The following is a 19,775-nucleotide window of genomic DNA, read 5'->3' on the forward strand; positions in this document are numbered from 1 at the left end:
GATTCTGGTCAAGAATCATGGCTTTGGTAGCTTCTACAATTGTCCTATTTTTCCTTTTAACTACCCAATTTTGTTGAGGATTATAAGGTATTGTTAGCTCCCTCTTAATCCCTGAGTTTTTACAAAAATCTCTAAATATTTCTGATGTGTATTCCCCCCCATTATCAGTCCTTAGGATTTTAATTTTATTTCCTGAGTAGTTCTCCGTCAGGGATTTAAACTCTTTAAACCTACTAAGGATCTCTTCTGATTCTTTACACTTCACAAAGTAGATCCAAGTTTTCCTAGAGTAGTCATCAACAAATATTACATAATACAAACATCCTCCTAGAGAGGGAACGGACCTGGGTCCACATACATCAGAATGAACTAATTCTAAAACTTTGCTTGTCTTCCTAGTACTATTATGGAAGGCACCCTTGATATTTTTACCTAGGGCACATCCCCTGCATGCCTCTGAATGATATTGCTGCAACTTAGGTAAACCTGTGACAAGGTTTCCCATAGATGATAAAGCTCTATAATTCAGGTGGCCTAGTCTTCTATGCTAGACCTCATTTGCATTTGTTGCTTCATGAATTAGGGCTAGGTTGGGCTCTGTGCACAGCTCATACAAATAGCCTTGTCTTTGACCAATGACTTTAGCTTTCTTGATGGAAGAATTTCTTGGCCAAGCCAACACCTTGTTCTCCATGAAGGTTACTCTGTATCTGTTGACTTCTAGGGCTGATATGAAGACTAGATTTCTCTTGATGCCGAGGACATATAGTACTCCTTCGAGTTGCAATGATATGCCTGTCTTCAGTTTGATGGTGCAGGAACCAATTCCTCTAACTAGATGTGAGGAATCATCTTTGATGGTTACTTCCTCATCATTATCCTCTGTCATGGAGTCTAGCACTTCTCTAAACCCTATAATGTGTATGGATGAGCCACTGCCGATCACCCAGGAGTTAGACTTATTTGATGCATGGCTTGTAAGTGCTGAGTAAAGGACATAGTTCTGGGAGTCATCTTCTCTTTTAGATTTTCCTGCTCTAGCAAATGTGGCTTGTTTGGCTCTCTCTAGACATTTTGCAACAAAGTGCCCGAACTTATCACACCTATAGCATTGAATATGTGATAGGTCTTTCTTTGAAGTGTTCTTGCCTTGATGACCCTTCCTCTTCCTAAATTGCTTCTTCTTGGTTGTCTTATTTGTGTTAGTATTTAGAACTTGAAGGCCTTCGTCTATGTTCTTTTGTTTTATTCCCATCTTATTCAATCTTGATTCTTCTTGGAGACAATCGTCCCTTAATCTTTCAAACTTAGGATACTTGAACCTTGCACTAATGCCTTGGACGAATGTACTCCATCCACTAGGCAACCCATCTAGAGCAATGAGTGTTAACTCTTTGCTTTGGATCTCATAATCCAGAGTTGCTAGTTCATCTCTTAGAATTGATATCCACATAAAATAGGCGTTGATTGTCTCCCCCTTGTTCATGGTGATATGATTTATTTCTCGTTTTAATGCCAGAATTCAACTTGCATTTGATATCTCAAATGTGCTTTCAAGTGCTCTGCACATTTTATAAGTTGTCTGATGTTTTTGTATGATGGGCATTATGTTGTTTCTCACCCCATCAACTATTATTTTGATGGCCTTTTCATTTCCCTCAATCCATGATGTTTTGTCAGGTTCATTTTCAGGTTGATCATTTTTAGTTTGAACAAATGAATCCACTTTGTTCTCCTTTAAGATCATCTGGATTCTAAACTTCCAGGCTGAAAAATCATCGCCACCTCCGAGTCTGTCTTTGAATCTGATAGCGCTAGCCATTGGAAAAATGTGATGTAGTATATAACCTTGTTCTTATATTATTCACAAAATTGAATAGTCTCAAGTTCGATCAACTTGGCTCTGATACCATGTAAAGTTTTATTCAATTGCAATAAAAGAACATATTATATATGTGAGAATTTTATATGATTATACTGTCTAATAATCTGATTATTTTGTTGCAGGCAGAAGGAGAGAGATCATTAATATTTTTCTATATCTTCTGCAAATGATTCATGTCGGGCTTTATATGTTTTAGAAGACCGGTGAATAGATGTCTTGACCGGTCATGTCTTTTAGACATGACCGATCAAGGCACCTATTGATCGGTGCACATCCCGATTTCGGTTATGTTTGGTAACTAACATTAATACTTAACACTCGGTTGAAGCGGTGTTAGTTATGATGCTTTGTTAATGGCCCGAATAAATGTTTATCCCGATAACAAATAGCATTACATATGCTATTGGGTTAATACCCCGATAGCATATTAATGCCGATTCATAAATGAATCAACATTAATATGCATCAGGTTACTAGCCCGATAGCATTTAGATTGACGCTTTCGTTCACCCTCAAGTTCATCTAGGGTGTGTCTCGGGCAACCGGATTCCCTATGGGTGCCCTTCCGTTTCTGTTTCTTATCACCTGAAATCTTTGTGCCCTTCTGTTTCAGTTTATGATCACAGGAAATATTTGTGCCCTTCTGTTTCCATTTCTGATCTTTGTGCATTTTCACCTATAGTAAAATGTCACCACACTTTGTTCCAATTTTCATTATAAATGCGAGATATTATAATATTAAGTAATACTATTATATGTGTGTGTGTACAAATGTACCCATACCCGTACCCAACGAAAAAATAATGTGTCATATCCGCACCCGTTCCCGAATCAATAACTTAGTTTTTAATTGCTGCCCATAATCATTGATTCGCTTAATGATGGTCCATTATCATTGCTTCTAGTATGAAAACACTGCCTTTATAAACTAATGTCTCATGCACTCCCTTTTATAATGCTTGCTGCACATGTTCGATTCATTATTATGTATGCAATATGCATTACATAATACATGGCAATTGTTGCATAAAACCATTTTCTGTTTACTTTCTTAATGTAGAGTCGACCCATTAAAATTGAAACCATTCTTTCCTTGTGTTTACAAACTACATGCTGATTTCCAAATGGTTTTGGTCAATTATATATATCAAAGGTATACTTCAAATAAAAATACCTAAAAGAACTCAAATATTTCCAAGTTAAAATGAAAATTGGATTTGCAAAGATTTCTATCTCTAGTGTTTTAAAAAAAAAAGATAACAATAATTTCATATTAGTCAGCATTTCTATGTTCAAGTCATAAAAATACTAGAATAGATACATAAAAATACTTTAGTCAATAAAAAGGTGCACCCACTTCATATAGAAAAGAAAAACTGGGATCGATAAATATGATTTACTCACTATATACGGTATGCAAAAGCCCAAGCTTAGGAAACTTTAGTCAATAAATAGGTGCACCCACTTCATAGAGAAAATAAAAACAGGGATCGATAAATATGATTTACTCACTATATATGGCATGCAAAAGCCCAAGCTTCATTCCTAAGCTGAACATAAGAAGCAATGAAATTGAGCGTGAGCTCCTGCGGAAACACCATGCTGCTATTGCCAGGATTAAAACCTTTGTTTTGCTTTCCTCTGCACAAAAATAATACTATTAATATTTTTAATATAATCATTGGATTACAAACTTAATTCAATATTTCTTTTTTTTTCCAAACTTAATTTACAATCTAGAAACATAAAGTAATTCATGAAAATAATAAAAATATAAAATACAATGTGATATTAGCATCAAAATCTGGGCATTCTAGCAAATTCCTTAGTTATAGACTTCTAGTCATCTAAGCAAATCCTTAATATCATTCATACAAAGAAATGCCTAAAAGCTTGGAGATGGCTTTGACTACTTTGTGCATTATTTGATGTGTGTGCATCTACGTTCTATGAACTTTCATAAGCCTGATCAATTAGGTCTGACAATTTGGATATGTCTTCTTGATAATTCCAAAGGATCGCTTTTTCCTAAGTTCTGATATTGTGATGATGTTCCAGAGTTTGAACCAGAACATCTTGATTCATGATTCATAATATGGTTTTTCTTATCTTTTAGCATTTGTGCATTGTGATTTGTTTGTGGCATTGGGCACATAATTGGGTTCAGTATTGCTTAAGATTTGAGTTGTAAATTGGATGATTGGATAGTTGGCTCACTATTCATGAGTCAACTATTACAATCCTTTGTTAACGTTGGAAGACATGTAGTGGCATTTAATGACTTTGTACATGGAATATCACTTGAAAAAGTTTTCACATATAAGGTTCTTCCTCGTGAAATTTTGGAAACTTTGAAATATGTGATGTAGACAACCTCCTCTCTAAACTTTGAAATATGTGATGTAGAAAAACTGCAAAAATATCCCAACTTGATAAAAATGGTGGTCTAGGAAGATTCACCCTCATTAGCCCCTATGATCATGCCACAATGTGTGGAACGATTTCAAATAGGCACTCTCGCAAAATAAGATAGTCACGGGTGATATTGGCAGATTAGACCAGTACCCAATTCCGAGCTGCCAAAAGCTCTAATCCTACAATATATTAGAGAACAAGAGGAAGCAGATGGAAGAAACAGACCGAAGACTAATTATCCTATTGTCAAGGCAACCTCGAAGAGGCCTCTTAGTGGCTCACAAGACCAGCTGGCCCACATACCTTCATGGCAATGCCACCACTTTCTATACCAGAGGTTGTTGTGTTTACAAAAAAAAGAGGCCCATTAGATAGGGCCTTCAAAAATGAAAGCAGAGAGGTTGCAGATCAGAGTGTTGCTTGTTGCTCCTTTCAAATTTGTTAGATCACCTTTTTTTCGGGGATGGTGCACACCCTTTGCAATACACCGCCTGATTATATTTGACCCGAGTATGAAAAGGTGCAAACCACCTTATTGGAGAAGAAGAAAGCTTCCATAGAGACACAATTGAGAGTCGTCAAAGATACATGGCCCGAAATAGCTATGTCCATCGTTTCTGATGGATGGAAAGATTGCAAAAATAGGCCATTGATCAATGTTATAGCAATTTCCCCTAAAGGGGTGATGTTTTTGAATGTAGTGGATTGTGAGAGGCAAGTGAAAGACGCAAGCTTCACTGCCAATATCCACAAAGAATCCATTGACATGTTGGGGCCTCAAAATGTTGTCCAAGCCATAACGGACAATGATAAAAATTGTAGGGCAGTTGGGTCTATAGTGGAGGCTACATATAGTCACATTTTTTGGACACCATGTGCAGTTCGTTCACTCAATTTGATGATGCAAAAGATTGGCACACAAAATCACATGTCACAAGCCATACTCAGGACCTTCTCCAAGTCGGTGTTGTTAAAGGTAATTTAAATTTTGTTTATTTTTTTAATTTTTATTTTTTATAGTTGATATATGATGTGTATTTTTTTATGCCATGTTAGGTTGCCAAAACACGATTTGCATCTCACAAACTTGTCTTAAGACGACTCGTGAAGGTGCGAGAGGCCTTGAGTTCTATGGTCATTAACACCTTGTGAAGCAATCAAACACTATATGAGCCCAAAAAGTTAGAGCGTTTTTTAATGCCATGTTAGGTTGCCAAAACACGATTTGCATCTCACAAACTTGTCTTAAGACGACTCGTGAAGTTGCGAGAGGCCTTGAGTTCTATGGTCATTAACACCTTGTCAAGCAATCAAACACTATAAGAGCCCAAAAAGTTAGAGCGTTGATCCTTGATGATGATTGGTGGGATCGTGTGGAATATATTTTGAGTTTCACCGAGCCCATCATGACCATGATTAGGTATGTTGATACTGATCGCCCAAGTTTGAGTGAAATTTATGATTGCATGGACTACATGGTGGAGAAAATAAAAGCAATAATAGAGGCCAAGGAACATGACCCAACAGAAACATTTTTTAAAATTGTGTAACAAATTGTTGTTAACCATTGGAACAAGATGACCACCCCCTTACATCTCTTAGCATTTGCCTTGATGCCAATTTTTTATAGCATAGAGATGCTCACATTACAAGGACGGTGCCACTATATAGAGGTGCGGAGGTCGCTACTAGCTATAGGGCTGCATTTAGAAAAAGATATTCAAATGAGAAAAACTAAAAAATATTAACTTAGGGAGTTTGGCTAATTCATATCTACAAAATATCATGATACCATAGCTCTTCAAGCCAGATATGGGATGGATGCTAACGAGTGGTGGTATGTACATGGTCAAGGCTCCATTTTCTTGTAGCCTCTTCCAATTAAAATTCTCTCCCAAGTATGTATCGTTTTATTTTTTATTTTTATCGTTTTCCATTTGATGCTATCAGATTAAAATGTTTTTATTTTATATTTATAATTAGGTTTTAACTTTTAAGTTTTTAACTAATGTTGTAAGCAAACTTAACAGGTTGCAAGTTCTTCTTCAGGTGATTGGAATCAAAGTACATACTTGTTGTGATGTATTCACACATCGCCCCATTGCAAATGGGGACCTCTACTTTTTGCTTTCTAGGATTTGTTTTCTTGGTCTTTTAGGATCTTGTCTATTAGCCTTTGCATTTGGAGAGTTATCAGACGGATCATTAAGATAACAGGCTCTGCTTGAATTAAGGTGGGTCAGTAGGTGGTCCAGGTCAGGGTCTCTCTGAAAGCCTTCCTTAGGTCAAATTTTGCCCTTGTTGCTAGGTTATGTCGAAGTCAATGAAGCTTTGTGAGTGAATATCATCTTTGAGGGTTTGAGTTTGGTCAAATTGATGAATGATGAAGTCCTAGAGGCATGGATTGATGAGAAGCTGACCTATTTATCCTTTGGGAACGCCTTGGGCAAGCCTAGACTTGGAAAGTTTGATGAAAAGGTCAAGATTTGAACCTAAAATACCAATTTCGCTCTTGACCCTTCCAAAGGGTCCAGAGCGAAATCCTTGGAAAAAGACCTAATTTGTCATCAAAAGCATTGAATTGATATCACCTTGAAGACGAATGGACCTGATTAGGATGAAGGAACGATCAAACAACCAAGTCAAAGGGCAAAGTTGAGGGGAAAATGAGAAAATTTAGCCCAACTCACCAATTTCACTCCTGACCCTTCCAAAGGGTCCAGAGCGAAATTCTAGGATAGGTCCTGTCCTTCTAGGGGTACTTGGGCGAAATGGTTAAAATGTCCTTGTAATCCATTCTTTTGAGCCAGGAACTCCTCAAGATGGTTTGTTAGAGGTAAGAGCAATGTGATTGAGGTAGAAGTTTGGATGTTTGAGTGGTATCTAAGGCAAATTCACAAATTTCACTCCTGACCCTTCCAAAGGGTCCAAAGCGAAATTTCCCAAAGGATCTAAGTCTTCACCTAAGTCATTGAATGGTTGGGCAAATTTGCAAGAACATGGAAGGAAATGGATAAAGGATCAATTCTAAGGCAAAGCCAAGTAGAAGAGAGGGTGAATAGAGCCTAGAAGAGCAATTTCGCTCTTGACCCTTCCAAACGGTCCAGAGTGAATTCCTTCACAAGGCATTCTACCTTGCCCAAACCTATGAACTAATCCTTGTCCCAGGCATTCTTGAGAGCTAAGCACTTGTTTTGATAAGGAAAGGGTGGAGATGGAGTCAATTTGAGCCCAAAAATGTGAATTTCACTCCTGACCCTTCCAAAGGGTCCAGAGCAAAATTCTTGGGAGACCTTATTTCCTCACTAAAACTTTGAAATAAACACCACTTTGAGAGCAAGTTGACTTGAGGGAGATAGAAGAAGGTTTGAGAAGTTAGATTCAAGGCAAAGAAAGGAGAAAGGAGGTGTGAAATGAGCTCAAAGACAAATTTTGCTCCTGACCCTTCCAAAGGGTTCAGAGCGAAATTTCCCGTAACTCCTATTTGCTCCTTGTTATGACCAAGATTTTTGACTTCTAACTTCTAAGGCATGGTAGGGAAGGCTTTGATGCGTACTTGCCTTTGAAAGGTAGTTTGAGGCAAAAAGAAATGCAAAAATGAGCCTAAACATGAATTTCGCTCCTAACCCTTCCAAAGGGTCTAGAGTGAAATCCTCAACTTAACTCTGTATTTTGCCTAATGCATTAAAAAGACCTTGTTTTGAGTTAAATAGATGGCAAATTGACTTGATTATGGTGAGAAGAGATTGGATAAGTCAAGTTTGAGGTGAGTTTTGAGGAAAAGAAGTGTGAAATTAACCTAAAAGTGTGAATTTCGCTCCTGACCCTTCCAAAGGGTCCAGAGCGAAATTCCTTATGGGTCCTGTCCTTGGCCAAGGCCTAGAGAGAAATCCTCCTTTCAGGCCTTCTTGAGGGTCAAATAAGTGTTGTCTTCATGAGAAAGAGATCGAAAGGTGAGAATCAAAGTAAAACTAAGTAAGAAGGAGGAGGAATTCAACCTAAAGGAAGAATTTTGCTCCTAACCCTTCCAAAGGGTCCAAAGCGAATTTCTTCATGAAGCACTATACCTTGCTCCAACCTACAAGTTAACTCATTCCCAAGCAATTTTGAAGGCCAAAGACTTTTTTTTTAATTATTAAAGGATGAAGAATGGAGCTTAGTGAGAAAAAAACAAGCAAAGCATGAATTTCGCTCCCGACCCTTCCAAAGGGTCCAGAGCGAAATTCTTAAAAACCTCTAATTTGCTCATATTTGAAATCTAGATTTGGTTTCCTAAGGCATTGGTGGAGAGAGGATTAATATATACTTGCCTTGAAAAGCAATTTGGAGTAAGGAAGTGATGGAATTGAGTCTTAATCATGAATTTCGCTTCTAACCCTTCCAAAGGGTCTAGAGCGAAATCCTTTGAACTCCCTATTTTTCTCCTTGTTTGAGCTAGGCAAGAGGCTAATTGTGTGATCATGATGGGAGGAGGTTTAAAAGGTTAAGTTCAAGATTGTGAAATGATGAAAATGTGAGGTAAATTGAGCAAAATGACAAAATTGCTCCTGACCCTTATTTCTTGCCAAAACACTTTGAAATGGACATCACTTTGAACCCAGATGAGAAAGATTAAAATGGTGAGAAGACATAAGAGCCAAGCTTAGAAGTAAGATTGAAGTAAATGGTCAAGATTTGTGCTTTTAACAATTTCGCTCCTGACCCCTCCAAAGGGTCCAGAGCGAAATTCTTACAAGGCCTATCCCTGGAGAGGATCTTGAGCGAATTTCATTCTAATGCCTTCTAGTTGATGATTTAAGGTAAGAAATGCCATGTTAGGATAAATATATTATGTTTCCTTAATCATCTTTTGGTTTGTTTTGAAAATCAGCAAGACCAGGCCGGGGCAAGGAAAACCTATTCCAGTTCCATCATCATCAAGGATATTTCAAATGCATAAGGGGGGACTCAAGGTGCTTTTAAAGAATTGGAGGACGTCAAGTGTTCAAGAAGTTGCAAGCTATCCTCAAGATCTCCATACTATCCTCAAATAAATCACGAGATGACAGAGAAGAAGGATCTTGTAAGCATTTCAAAGCAATATAAGCTACCAGAGGAGGAGTGACTTGACCGTGAGGAGGCCTCATCAAGCACATGGGAATCAAGGAGGTACATCATTCATCACGTCAAAGACAGAGGAGGATCAATCACAGAACAAGCGCAAGACAAGGTGGTATCCCAGTCACTGTTCCTCTAGTCAAGTGGCTCCACTTCAGCATGTCCAGATTCAGTGTACCTGACTCAACAGTGATGGCACAAACTTCGATGTACCTACCCTTGCTTCTTATTGGTTCTCAAGTATTGAATGCAATTTTCTCATTGGCTAAGGAAGTTTGTTGTAACAAACCCTCATTAGGGTTTTTATCTTGTAATCCTAGCCAATGATTCTAAATCAATCAGAGCCTTTGAATTGTAAAGAGTTCTCTATATAAAGCTCTGGCTCTTCATTTGTAAGGGTTAATAGTTAGAGAATAGTCAATAGTGAATAGTCAGCAAATAGAATAGCAATTAGAGTAGATTAGGAAGAAAATGCAAGAAATTGTTGCCTTGATTGTAAATGAACTCTATTTTCATTGAAGTTATGGTGAAATGTGTCGTTTCTTTACAATATGCATGGTCTCTTGCTGAATCTTCATTTTAGATGATGGTTAATGAGATTGAATGAAGGAAGTTAATGAATGCACTCGCGTGGAATCCGCCTAGTCCAAACCACTAGCCTCTTGCTGACTGTAAGTGCGCCCTACGTGGTCAATTGGCACAGAATGAGCTTAATCTCGAGTCGTTACAAGTCTATTGTTCATGCGTTATCTTGAATGGTGATGAGTGTCTGATGGTATACGATTTGAACATATTCGAAGCATCCCTTAGAAGATCGCATTGAGTTGGTGTTGAATTGTTCAGCCTGATGGTGAGACACAATCCAGTAGGATTCCAACCAATTGTTCATCCATCTTCTTGCATTCTAGGTCTTAGATTAGACTCTCTAAACTCTACACCTTTTACTATTTCTTCATTCTCCCGGTGAGTAGATAGGACTTGAGTTCCAGCAAATCAGATGCTCAGGTATTCGAATGTAAGTCCCCTTGTGAATCCAACATAATCACATCAAACCAAATTGAGCTTATCCACACGTAGAGACCCTACATTTTAGAACCTTGGAGTTGCTTCGATTGATCCTTAGAAAAAATCTTCAGCATTTGGGGAAACTTTGTTCAAGGGAGGATAAGATACATTGGTATTTTATTCTGTGTTCGCATGTGCATAACTAATGCATCAACAATACTCCATCAACTCAGTCAAGCGCAATCATTTGGGTGCAAAAAAAGCAGAGGATTTGGTCTACATACACTCCAACCTTCATGCATTGTCACATAAGAAACTTGAATATAATGCGGGTGTGACAAGGAATTGGAATCTAGCACCTAAGTGTGTTGATTTAGATACTACATTTGAACAACTTGCCCAAGTCTCTATACATGAGGTGGCTCTAGAACTTGATGGAGACGTAGCTACTGGGAGTGGCAATCCAATGGATTGTGGTTCATATGATGTTGAAGTTGAACCAAATGATGACCATGGGCTTGATGCTTCTGACGAAGATGAATATGGAGATTAAATCCCATATAGCTTGTAATTTAAATTGGCATTGTGTCATGACACTTTGAGACTTGAAAGTTGAATATTATCATTTTTGCAAATTATGAATATAATAATATGAATATTTATTGGGAATTATAGATTTATGTATGGGAAAGTTACATTGTATGGATTGTAATAATCATAATTTTGATGTTTGAACATATGTATAATATATGTATATATAAATATAGATATATATATATATATATATGTACGGATGTACCCATACCCAAAGAATAAAAATTGTCGTACCTACGAACCTGTATCAATACCCAAATCAGTAACTTAGATTTAAACTTTATCAATCACAATAGCAACATTTACTCGATTTCAATAATCATGCACATGAGAAGAACACAATAACACAATATTAACATGGAAACCCTTACGGAATAAAACCATGGCAAATTACTTGCTTATTATATAATCATACAAATTCTGTAGGCTCAACCTAGTAGAGACACCAAACCCCCATTCAATTCGTGAGCACTAGCCCACTAGAGGCACCAACCCCTCATTCACTTAGAGGCACCGACCCATCATGCAAATTTTCTTCATAAGAGCTATAACTCTCTTCTTCATTCTGCTCTATTCAAATCTGCTATAAACTGATCATAAAACTGCTATAGCATCTTCAACAATATGCTCATAACTCTCATAAATCTGCTCCCTATTCTTTATAAATGTCTGCAAATAAATCCTTCAAAAAACTGCTAATGAATTTCCTCCAATGTGCTTCATTTATGTACTAGATCTTCTCAAGTATTACTCTTCTTCATTGTATTATTTCTCTCCTTAAATGATCAGCCTTTATATGTTATACACACTATCACCGCACTTCACTTCACTTCAATCACTCTTCACAATTCCCCTTCCAATCATACTTCACAATCTGATCTTATATCTTTCATATTCATTGAAGGGACATACACTCTTAGATATCTCTATATATATAGCATTCCAAACGGCATAGTAGCTAATCTGAGGAGAGTGATTAAAGTATCTCAAATAGTGATAGAGAAGAAAGTCTCTTCATGGCAATAGAAACAAGGAGTGATGTCATGAAAAGTGAAGACAACTTAATAAGAGGAAAAGAAAAGATCGATTCAGAAGAGGAAAATGTCAAAATTGAAGAAGTAGATCTTCAAGAGCTTATTTGTGCCTTAAAGCGAGATCAAGAAATTTAAGAAAAGAAATTTGAAAAAAAAAAATTGCAACTTTGAAAATTTTTAAAAGATGTTGTGATTCAACAGCAAAAATATCACAAAGCCTTGAGGGATCAGAAAATATTATCATTGGCCTAAAGATTCAACTAGAAGAAGCAAAAAGGATAAAAGAAGAGGTGAGAAGTCAACTAAAGACAAGGGAAGGAAACTGCAAGAAGCTAAAACCTGAAAAAAAATTCTTGGGTAGGGAACTGAAAAAAACAACTGCTTAGTTGAACTGAAGCTTAAAGATTGAGAAGAGAACCAAAATACTAGATATTTGTCAATTGCCAAAGGACAACATTCATTAAGACTGGTCTTGGCCATGGATATCAAAAGACTACTAAGGAATATCAAAATCCAAAGGCTACAAAGCAGCCAAAGAAGATAAATATAGAAAAGCCTAAAAGCTATGCAGATGCACTCAAGAGGTCCATCGATAATGAAACAAACAAGAAGAAAGAGAATGATATTCCTCAAAAACTCAGCACTCCTTGCAAGGAATATAGATAAATCTGTTCTGAATAAGGGTGATGTTTCCTTTTATTCCTTCATGGATATCAACTTTAGTTTCATTGATATATTCTTTTTCATTTCACAAAATCTGCTATGAGATTTGCTCCAAATATCTGCTCAAAAATCTGGTATATATCTACCCCAGATCTTCACTTACGTCTGCTCAAAAACATCAATAAAATCTGGTCCAAATTGGCTATAAGATCTATTCTAAATCAGATATGAGATTTGCAAGGATTGTGCTATGAAGTTTGCTTCAGGTCTGCAGTAGAGTATATTATGATCTGCTCTAAATATGTCTAAAATAATCTTCAAAATATTTGCCTTTTCTTCTTATATAAATCTGCCTCATATCAAAAAGGATATTTCATTTTATTCCACACACTTCTCATTCCTCGTCCTATTGCATCTTATTCCATGCTTAAGAGAGGTGACTCTTCAAAGAAACATAATAATTTACAAGTTTACCTTATCTAAAAGGATGCATCATTATTATATTTAATACTTTTCATTAACCAATGAAGTCGCCCTTATTGTCATTAAGTTAATTCTCTTTACTTTCAGTCGATTCCTTTAATTAGTTCTTTCTTCTCCCTTAATCAAGATCTCTATCTCTAATGATGCATGAATCTGTTCCAAAGAGAACCTTGTCAATTTTGCAGTGGCCTTCTTGAGCAAGAGCAATATGGAAAACTCCTTTATTATCTGGATTTGCTTTGAAGTCACTACGATCTTTGATGTCATAATAATACTTGATATTCTACTTATTTTACTCCTAAAATAAACAAGGCCACAGCTGCAATCTCTTGGAGCTTGGTTGCAACCATTTCAAACAAGCATTGAGCATCTTCACCTGTTGCAGCATCAACTGCTGCACCGAGATCATCTTCTGAAAACATGGATAACTATTGTAGGAACTTCAATGTATCCTCATGCCTTCATGTTGGTCCAGTTACAACAAACTGCAGTAATCATGCAACATCATCAAGGATAACAATACTTATGAAGACTTGTAAGCATCCTCAAAAACCTTTATTATAACCACACATTTACTGCTCTCACTAATGCCAATCATTGTTTATGCTGATACTACTTTCACAAAAGGAAAGTCACTGTCAACACCAACACTTGCTGCCATGGCAGATTTACCCTGCCCGATGGCCCTTCAAGAAGACAAGTTGTCAGATGTCTTTGCTCCTCTTAACTTGTCCCACTAATAGCATGAACCTTTCATATATGTGTTTGTGTCTTTCACCACATTAAACCATTACATTCAATCTGCATTGCTCAAGATAATCTGTAGCTGCTCCAAATGTTGGCTTTATTTCTTGCAATGCATTTACCTTTTGACATCAATGACAACCTTTCGGTTCTTGACATCAATGACAACTACAATATTCCAACAATATCCCCCTTTGCCTTTGATGGCAACATAATTCTCTCTTTCTATAACTCTCCTCTTTTCTATATCTCCTCCCCCTTTGACATCAATGGCAAAGGGATGTTCATTAAATTTCTATCCACAAGCAGATCATGAAAAACATCCATTCATATATTCCCATCCAATGCAATAATAATATACTTCTTTCCCTGTCAGAGATTCTTTAAGGCTCCCTCTTGCTCTGATACTCTTCTTTCTCTATTTCTTAATCCTTTGTTTTTTAATTTGTTTGGGTGACATGCTTCTTCTTTCTCTTCCTCAAGATTTCTGATTGCCATAATTGAATGATTGTCTTTCTGCTCTTTTCCATCTTCTTGCATGAGTACTTTTTCATCTTGACATCAATGGCATTATCCTCCCTTTTTCCAATAACTCTCACCCTATGATATCAAAAGGGATTCTCATATAGTTATGCATCATTTGATCCATCTTTGAATTGTCCTCTCCATGGAGCTTAGAAGATAATGCCATACTAAGCTCCCCCTGAAATTGTGTATCCCCTCATATTTGTGCACGAAGTGTAGTGTGCATAGACATAGATTCTTCCTCCTCATTATCTTGCTTGAGTTTCCTTCTCCATACCTTTTTAACTTGCTTCTTTCGTTTGTCCAAGATAATCGTCTTCATGTCCTGTCTAGGTGGTTTCACACAATCACTTCTATAATATCGTCTTATATGTCCATAGTTATTACATTTATAGCAACTGACATTATAATCCACAAGAGGAGTAAAGGAATTATAGTTTCCTCTTGAAATACATGAATACTTCTATTCTTGTTCCATCCATAGTTTCTTGCATGAGTTCTACAATCCCTTGGTCTATGACCGAAATGATTACAATAATAGCAATAACCATAGAAAGAATGTTGGAACCTAGATGTAAGTGCTTGCCTCGGAGGGAAGGATTTTCTGAATCTGTACTTTGTGTCCTTTAGAGATGTGCTTGACTTTGGTGGAACATGATTCTCATTTTCTTGGCTACTTTCTCCTTTGAATGAACTTTTGAACACATTAGCAAAATTCTTTGGTTTTCCTTCATTTGACTTTTTTTGCGCCTTTCTGGATTCCTCTTTATTGGTCATTTGATCTTTCTTTTCTTCATAACCAAGACCTAACTTTATGGATGGTAACCTCCACCCATTAATGATATCTGCTAAGATTTCGGTACTTCTGTCAAATTTGACACTTCTGTTCAACTTGGAGGATACAATTTCTAGTTCCTTTCTCAAGGAAACAATCTCGGACTCATGCCTCTCATAATCTTCTTCATTTTTCTTCATTTGTATTCTTGCATTCTCTTCAATTCTTTTAGCTTCTTCAAGTTGAATCTTTAGATCCACAATCATCCTTTCTAAATATTCATGTAGCTCCGTCTTTGATTCGTCATTTTCTTGAATTTGAATTTTTAGTTTTGAATTTTTCTTTTTGAATTTTTAGTTTTGAATTTTGCTTTAGGAAATTTTTTATTTCATCTAGGGCAGCAACAAGTTCTTCCAAATCTACTATTGTAACCTCGAGATTCATTTCTCCTTCATCTTTATAATTTTTTTCTTCTAGGTTCGTATCAACATTCTCATCATACTCTTCCTCTTCTAAATCCATTTATTCTTTTGTTTCCCTTACAATATTCCAACATGATCACTCTAATACTGCATTTCGGATCCTTTAGATCAGTCCATGACAGTTAAAAAGACTTCTTTCAGGTGGAGGTAACATTTCGATCTTTTGTTATGCATTTTTACTATATGTACCTGTTGTGACATATTCACACATCGCCCCATTGCAAATGGGGACCCCTACTTTTTTGCTTTCTGGGGTTTGTTTCTAGGTCTTTTAGGGTTTTGTCTATTAGCCTTTGCATGTTGAGTGTTGCCAGAGGGATCACTAAGAGAGCAGGCTCTGTTTTAGCTAAAGGTGAGTCAGTGGATGCTTCAGGTTAGGGTCATCTTTGGAAGTCTTCCTTAAGACAAGGTTTTTCTCTTGTTGCTAATTGTGTCTTGTTTGAGTTTGAGGAGGTCAATGAAGCTTGGTGAGTGAATATCATCTTTGAAGGTCTGAGTTAGGTCAAATTGGTGAGTGATAAAGTCTGGAATGTCACCCTGATCTTCAAATGTCCTGAAATTTGGCTAAGTCTAGAATGTCATCCTGATCCTGAAATTTGACTATCTGGAAAATTGAAGAATCCTCCAAAAACTAGATTTTGCATTATAACTCCTTGAGGTCCGAAACCACTCTCAAACATCTTGACAGTATATATGGAATATAACTTAAAGTATAAAAAATGCTATATTCCATATATGAATCCTAACAGAGAGACCAAAATGTCAAATTTCGCCCCTGACCCTTCCAAAGGGTCCAAAGCGAATTTCAAATTCGCTCTTGACCCTTCCAAAGGGTCCAGAGCGAATTTCTCCATAAGACATTCTACTTTGACCCAACCTTGAACTAACTCATTCCCAGGCATTATTGAGGGCAAAACACTTGTTTGGATGAAGAAATGTGAGAAATGAAGTCAAGATTTGAGCCTAAATGTGAATTTCGCTCCTGACCCTTCCAAAGGGTCCAGAGTGAAATTCTCCCTAGACACTATTTTCTCCCTTGTTTGGGCTAACATCCTTGTTCCTTGGACATGGTGGGGGTAGATTGATATTTTCTAGCCTCAGGAAGTGATTGAAAGCATTGAGGAATGAAAATTTTGACCTAAGACATGGATTTAGCTCCTGACCCTTCCAAAGGGTCCAGAGCGAAATTCATATTTCCTCTATTTTTCTCTTTAACTTAACCAAGTTTAGAACTTCTAAGGCATGGTTTGGAAGACTTGGATGCATATTTGCCTTGGAGAGGAAGCTTGAGGCAATAAAATGATGGAAATCAACCTACAAGGAGAATTTCGCTTCTGACCCTTCCAAAGGGTCCAGAGCGAAATCCTCTATTTGACCTTCTTTTTTGCCTTAGGCCCTAGGTTAGCCTTGTCTGGAGCTAGTTTGATGGTGGATTGCCTTGATTATGATGAAAGGACCTTGAAATTGATCAAGTTTGAGAGAGAATTGGATAAATGAAGTGGAAAACCAACCAAGAATGTGGATTTCGCTACTGGCCCTTCCAAAGGGTCCAGAGCGAAAATCCCCATAGACCTCATTTTCTTCCTTGTTTTGGCCAAGTTCTTAGTTTCTAAGTCATGTTGGAAGGTGGTATGATGTGTTCTTGCCTTGAGAGGTGGTTGAAAGCATTGGAAGATGAAGATTTTGCCTTAAGGATGAAATTCGCTCCTGACCCTTCCAAAGGGTCCATAGCGAAATTCATTATAAACCTCATTTGCTCCCTTGCTTAGGCTACAAACCTTGTTCCTTGGGTGGAGAGTGATGTATTTTTTCCTTGCAAAAAAGATTGGAGTTGAAAAGATGAAATATCAAGCCTAGAGTGTGAATTTCGCTCCTGACCCTTCTAAAGGGTCCAAAGCAAAATTCCACAAAACCACTCTTTTCTCCCAGTTTTGTGCCAAGTCAAGTGTGGGTCAGGGTGAGATAGGATTGGATATGTTCTTAGAGATGACTTTGAGTTGCTAGTGATCAATAAATTTGAAGGAATTGAGCAAAAACTAGGATTTCGCTCCTGACCCTTCCAAAGGGACCAGAGCAAAATTCCTAAGATCACCTATTTCCCTTGCAAATCAAGTCAAACTTTTGGTTTTTATGGCTTATGGAAGAATGGAGCAACGTTTCCTTGACCTTTGAGGTGAGTTGAAGTGAGAGACGTGATAGAATTTGTCCTAAAATGCAAATTTCGCTCCTGACCCTTCCAAAGGGTGCAGAGCGAAATTCCAAGAAGACACCCATTTCTTCCTTGTTTCAACCAATATCTTAGTCCCTTGGGCGTATTTGGAAGTAAATCAACATGTTTTTTCCTTAGGAAGTGAATGAGGGCGAAGGGAATGAAGAAATGTGCTCAAAACTAGAATTTCGCTCCTGACCCTTCCAAAGGGTCCAGAGCAAAATTCCCAAAATCCACCTTTTCCTTTCATTTTTGTGTCAAGCTAAGTGTCGATCAAGGTAGATTGAGCTTGGAAGGACCACTAGGCATGCCTTTGAATTGATTGTGGCCACCAATGATCAAGATTTTGAGCTTAAAGTAGGATTTCTCTCGTGACCCTTCCAAAGGGTCCAGGGCGAAATCCTAAATAGGTCTTGTCCCTGGCCAGGATTCTTAGCAAAATTCTCCTTTCTTGCCATTTGAGGGTCAAGCAAGTTTTGTCATGTTGAGAGAGGGATCCAAAAATGAAAGTCCAGGTATGAAAAGTGAAAAGAGTAGACTTAGGTGAAGGAAAACAAGCAAGTCAAGAATTTCGCTCCTGACCCTTCCAAAGTGTCCAGAGCGAAATTCTCAATTTCACCTAATTTGCTCATGATGAAGGTCAAGAGATGGATTCCCAGGCCTTGGTGGAGAGAAGACTACTGTATGCTTTCCTTAGAAGACATTTTGGAGTGGAGAAGTGATAGAACTTGAGCCTAAACAAGAATTTCGCTCCTGACCCTTCCAGAGGGTCCAGAGCGAAATTCCTAAGTGGTCTAATATTTTGCCTAAGTCCTTGAGAAAAACCTATTCCTTGGCAATTTTGGAGATGAGTGACTTGATCTTGGTGAAGTAATGTTGAAAATGAGGTCTGATTGAGCAGCTTTGTCAAAATTCGCTCCTGACCCTTCCGAAGGGTTCAGAGCAAAATTTTTATAGGGCCTGTCCCTGGAGAGGATATTGAACGAAATTCCATTTTGATGTCTTCTCATTAATGATTTAAGGTGGAAAATGCTATGTTGAAATGAATATGTCATATGTGCTTAATCATCCTTTGGTTTATTTTGCAAATGGGAGGAGACCAAGCCAAGACAAGGACGACCTATTCCAGTCCATCCTCATCAAGGACATTCCAAAGGCACAAAGATGGACTCAAGGTGTTTTCTAACATTGGAAAACTATGTAATGAACCTAAGTCATGGAATTTTAGTAATCTAGATTAGCATTGTATTCTACAAGAGAGGAGATTATAGATTACTGACTATAGACTAGATTTCCTAATTCTGATTTGTTAATACAAGCTTTTGGCGATATATACGAAACCCTTGTTGGGATTGTATTTCCAAATCCTATCCCATTCCTATAGTGGACGGTAGAATTACTGCCCTTAGGATGGCAACAACCCACCTCAAGCTCCCATGGTTGGTCTAGCCCCAAGATGGTTGCCCTATCCACTAGCAAACTCCCAGTCCATTGTAGGCAACGTCATATTATGGAGATACCAATCCCAGCAAAAGGGTAACTACCAACATATTACCCAATACTAAAGTAAATTAACATATATTGCTAAATATCATTAAGTAATGTCTCTGAATATGGCCACCATATTCAGAGACATTCACAGTCTAATTAATATTTTGTTACTGTTGTTTCCTACTGTGAATGCATAGTAAATGGAATTTGTAATCATTATTTCTGCGTAAATAAAATTGCATATAGAAATATTATTTCTACGTAAATAAAATGAACCTATCTCTGGCGTTATCTCCCGCACTCTTTTTTCTCTATTCTCCGTGCCTTATACCTCCTCCCCTTCCCGTATTTGTATGTTAGCTTGGGTGCGAGC

At 37.4% G+C, this 19,775-nt stretch overlaps 1 protein-coding gene across 2 annotated transcripts in view; it reads right to left on the reverse strand.

Annotated features, from left to right (window-relative positions):
* Positions 1–19,775, reverse strand: part of LOC131028861 (piezo-type mechanosensitive ion channel homolog) — a 293,857-nt gene that overhangs the window by 131,220 nt on the left and 142,862 nt on the right. For both annotated transcript variants that reach the window (XM_057959226.2, XM_057959227.2), the window contains one exon: positions 3,398–3,526. In XM_057959226.2, the coding sequence (XP_057815209.2) occupies positions 3,398–3,526 (129 nt within the window). The remainder of the gene's footprint in view (positions 1–3,397; positions 3,527–19,775) is intronic.

This window comes from Cryptomeria japonica, chromosome 8 (assembly GCF_030272615.1).
Source record: "Cryptomeria japonica chromosome 8, Sugi_1.0, whole genome shotgun sequence".
Lineage (NCBI taxonomy): Eukaryota > Viridiplantae > Streptophyta > Pinopsida > Cupressales > Cupressaceae > Cryptomeria > Cryptomeria japonica.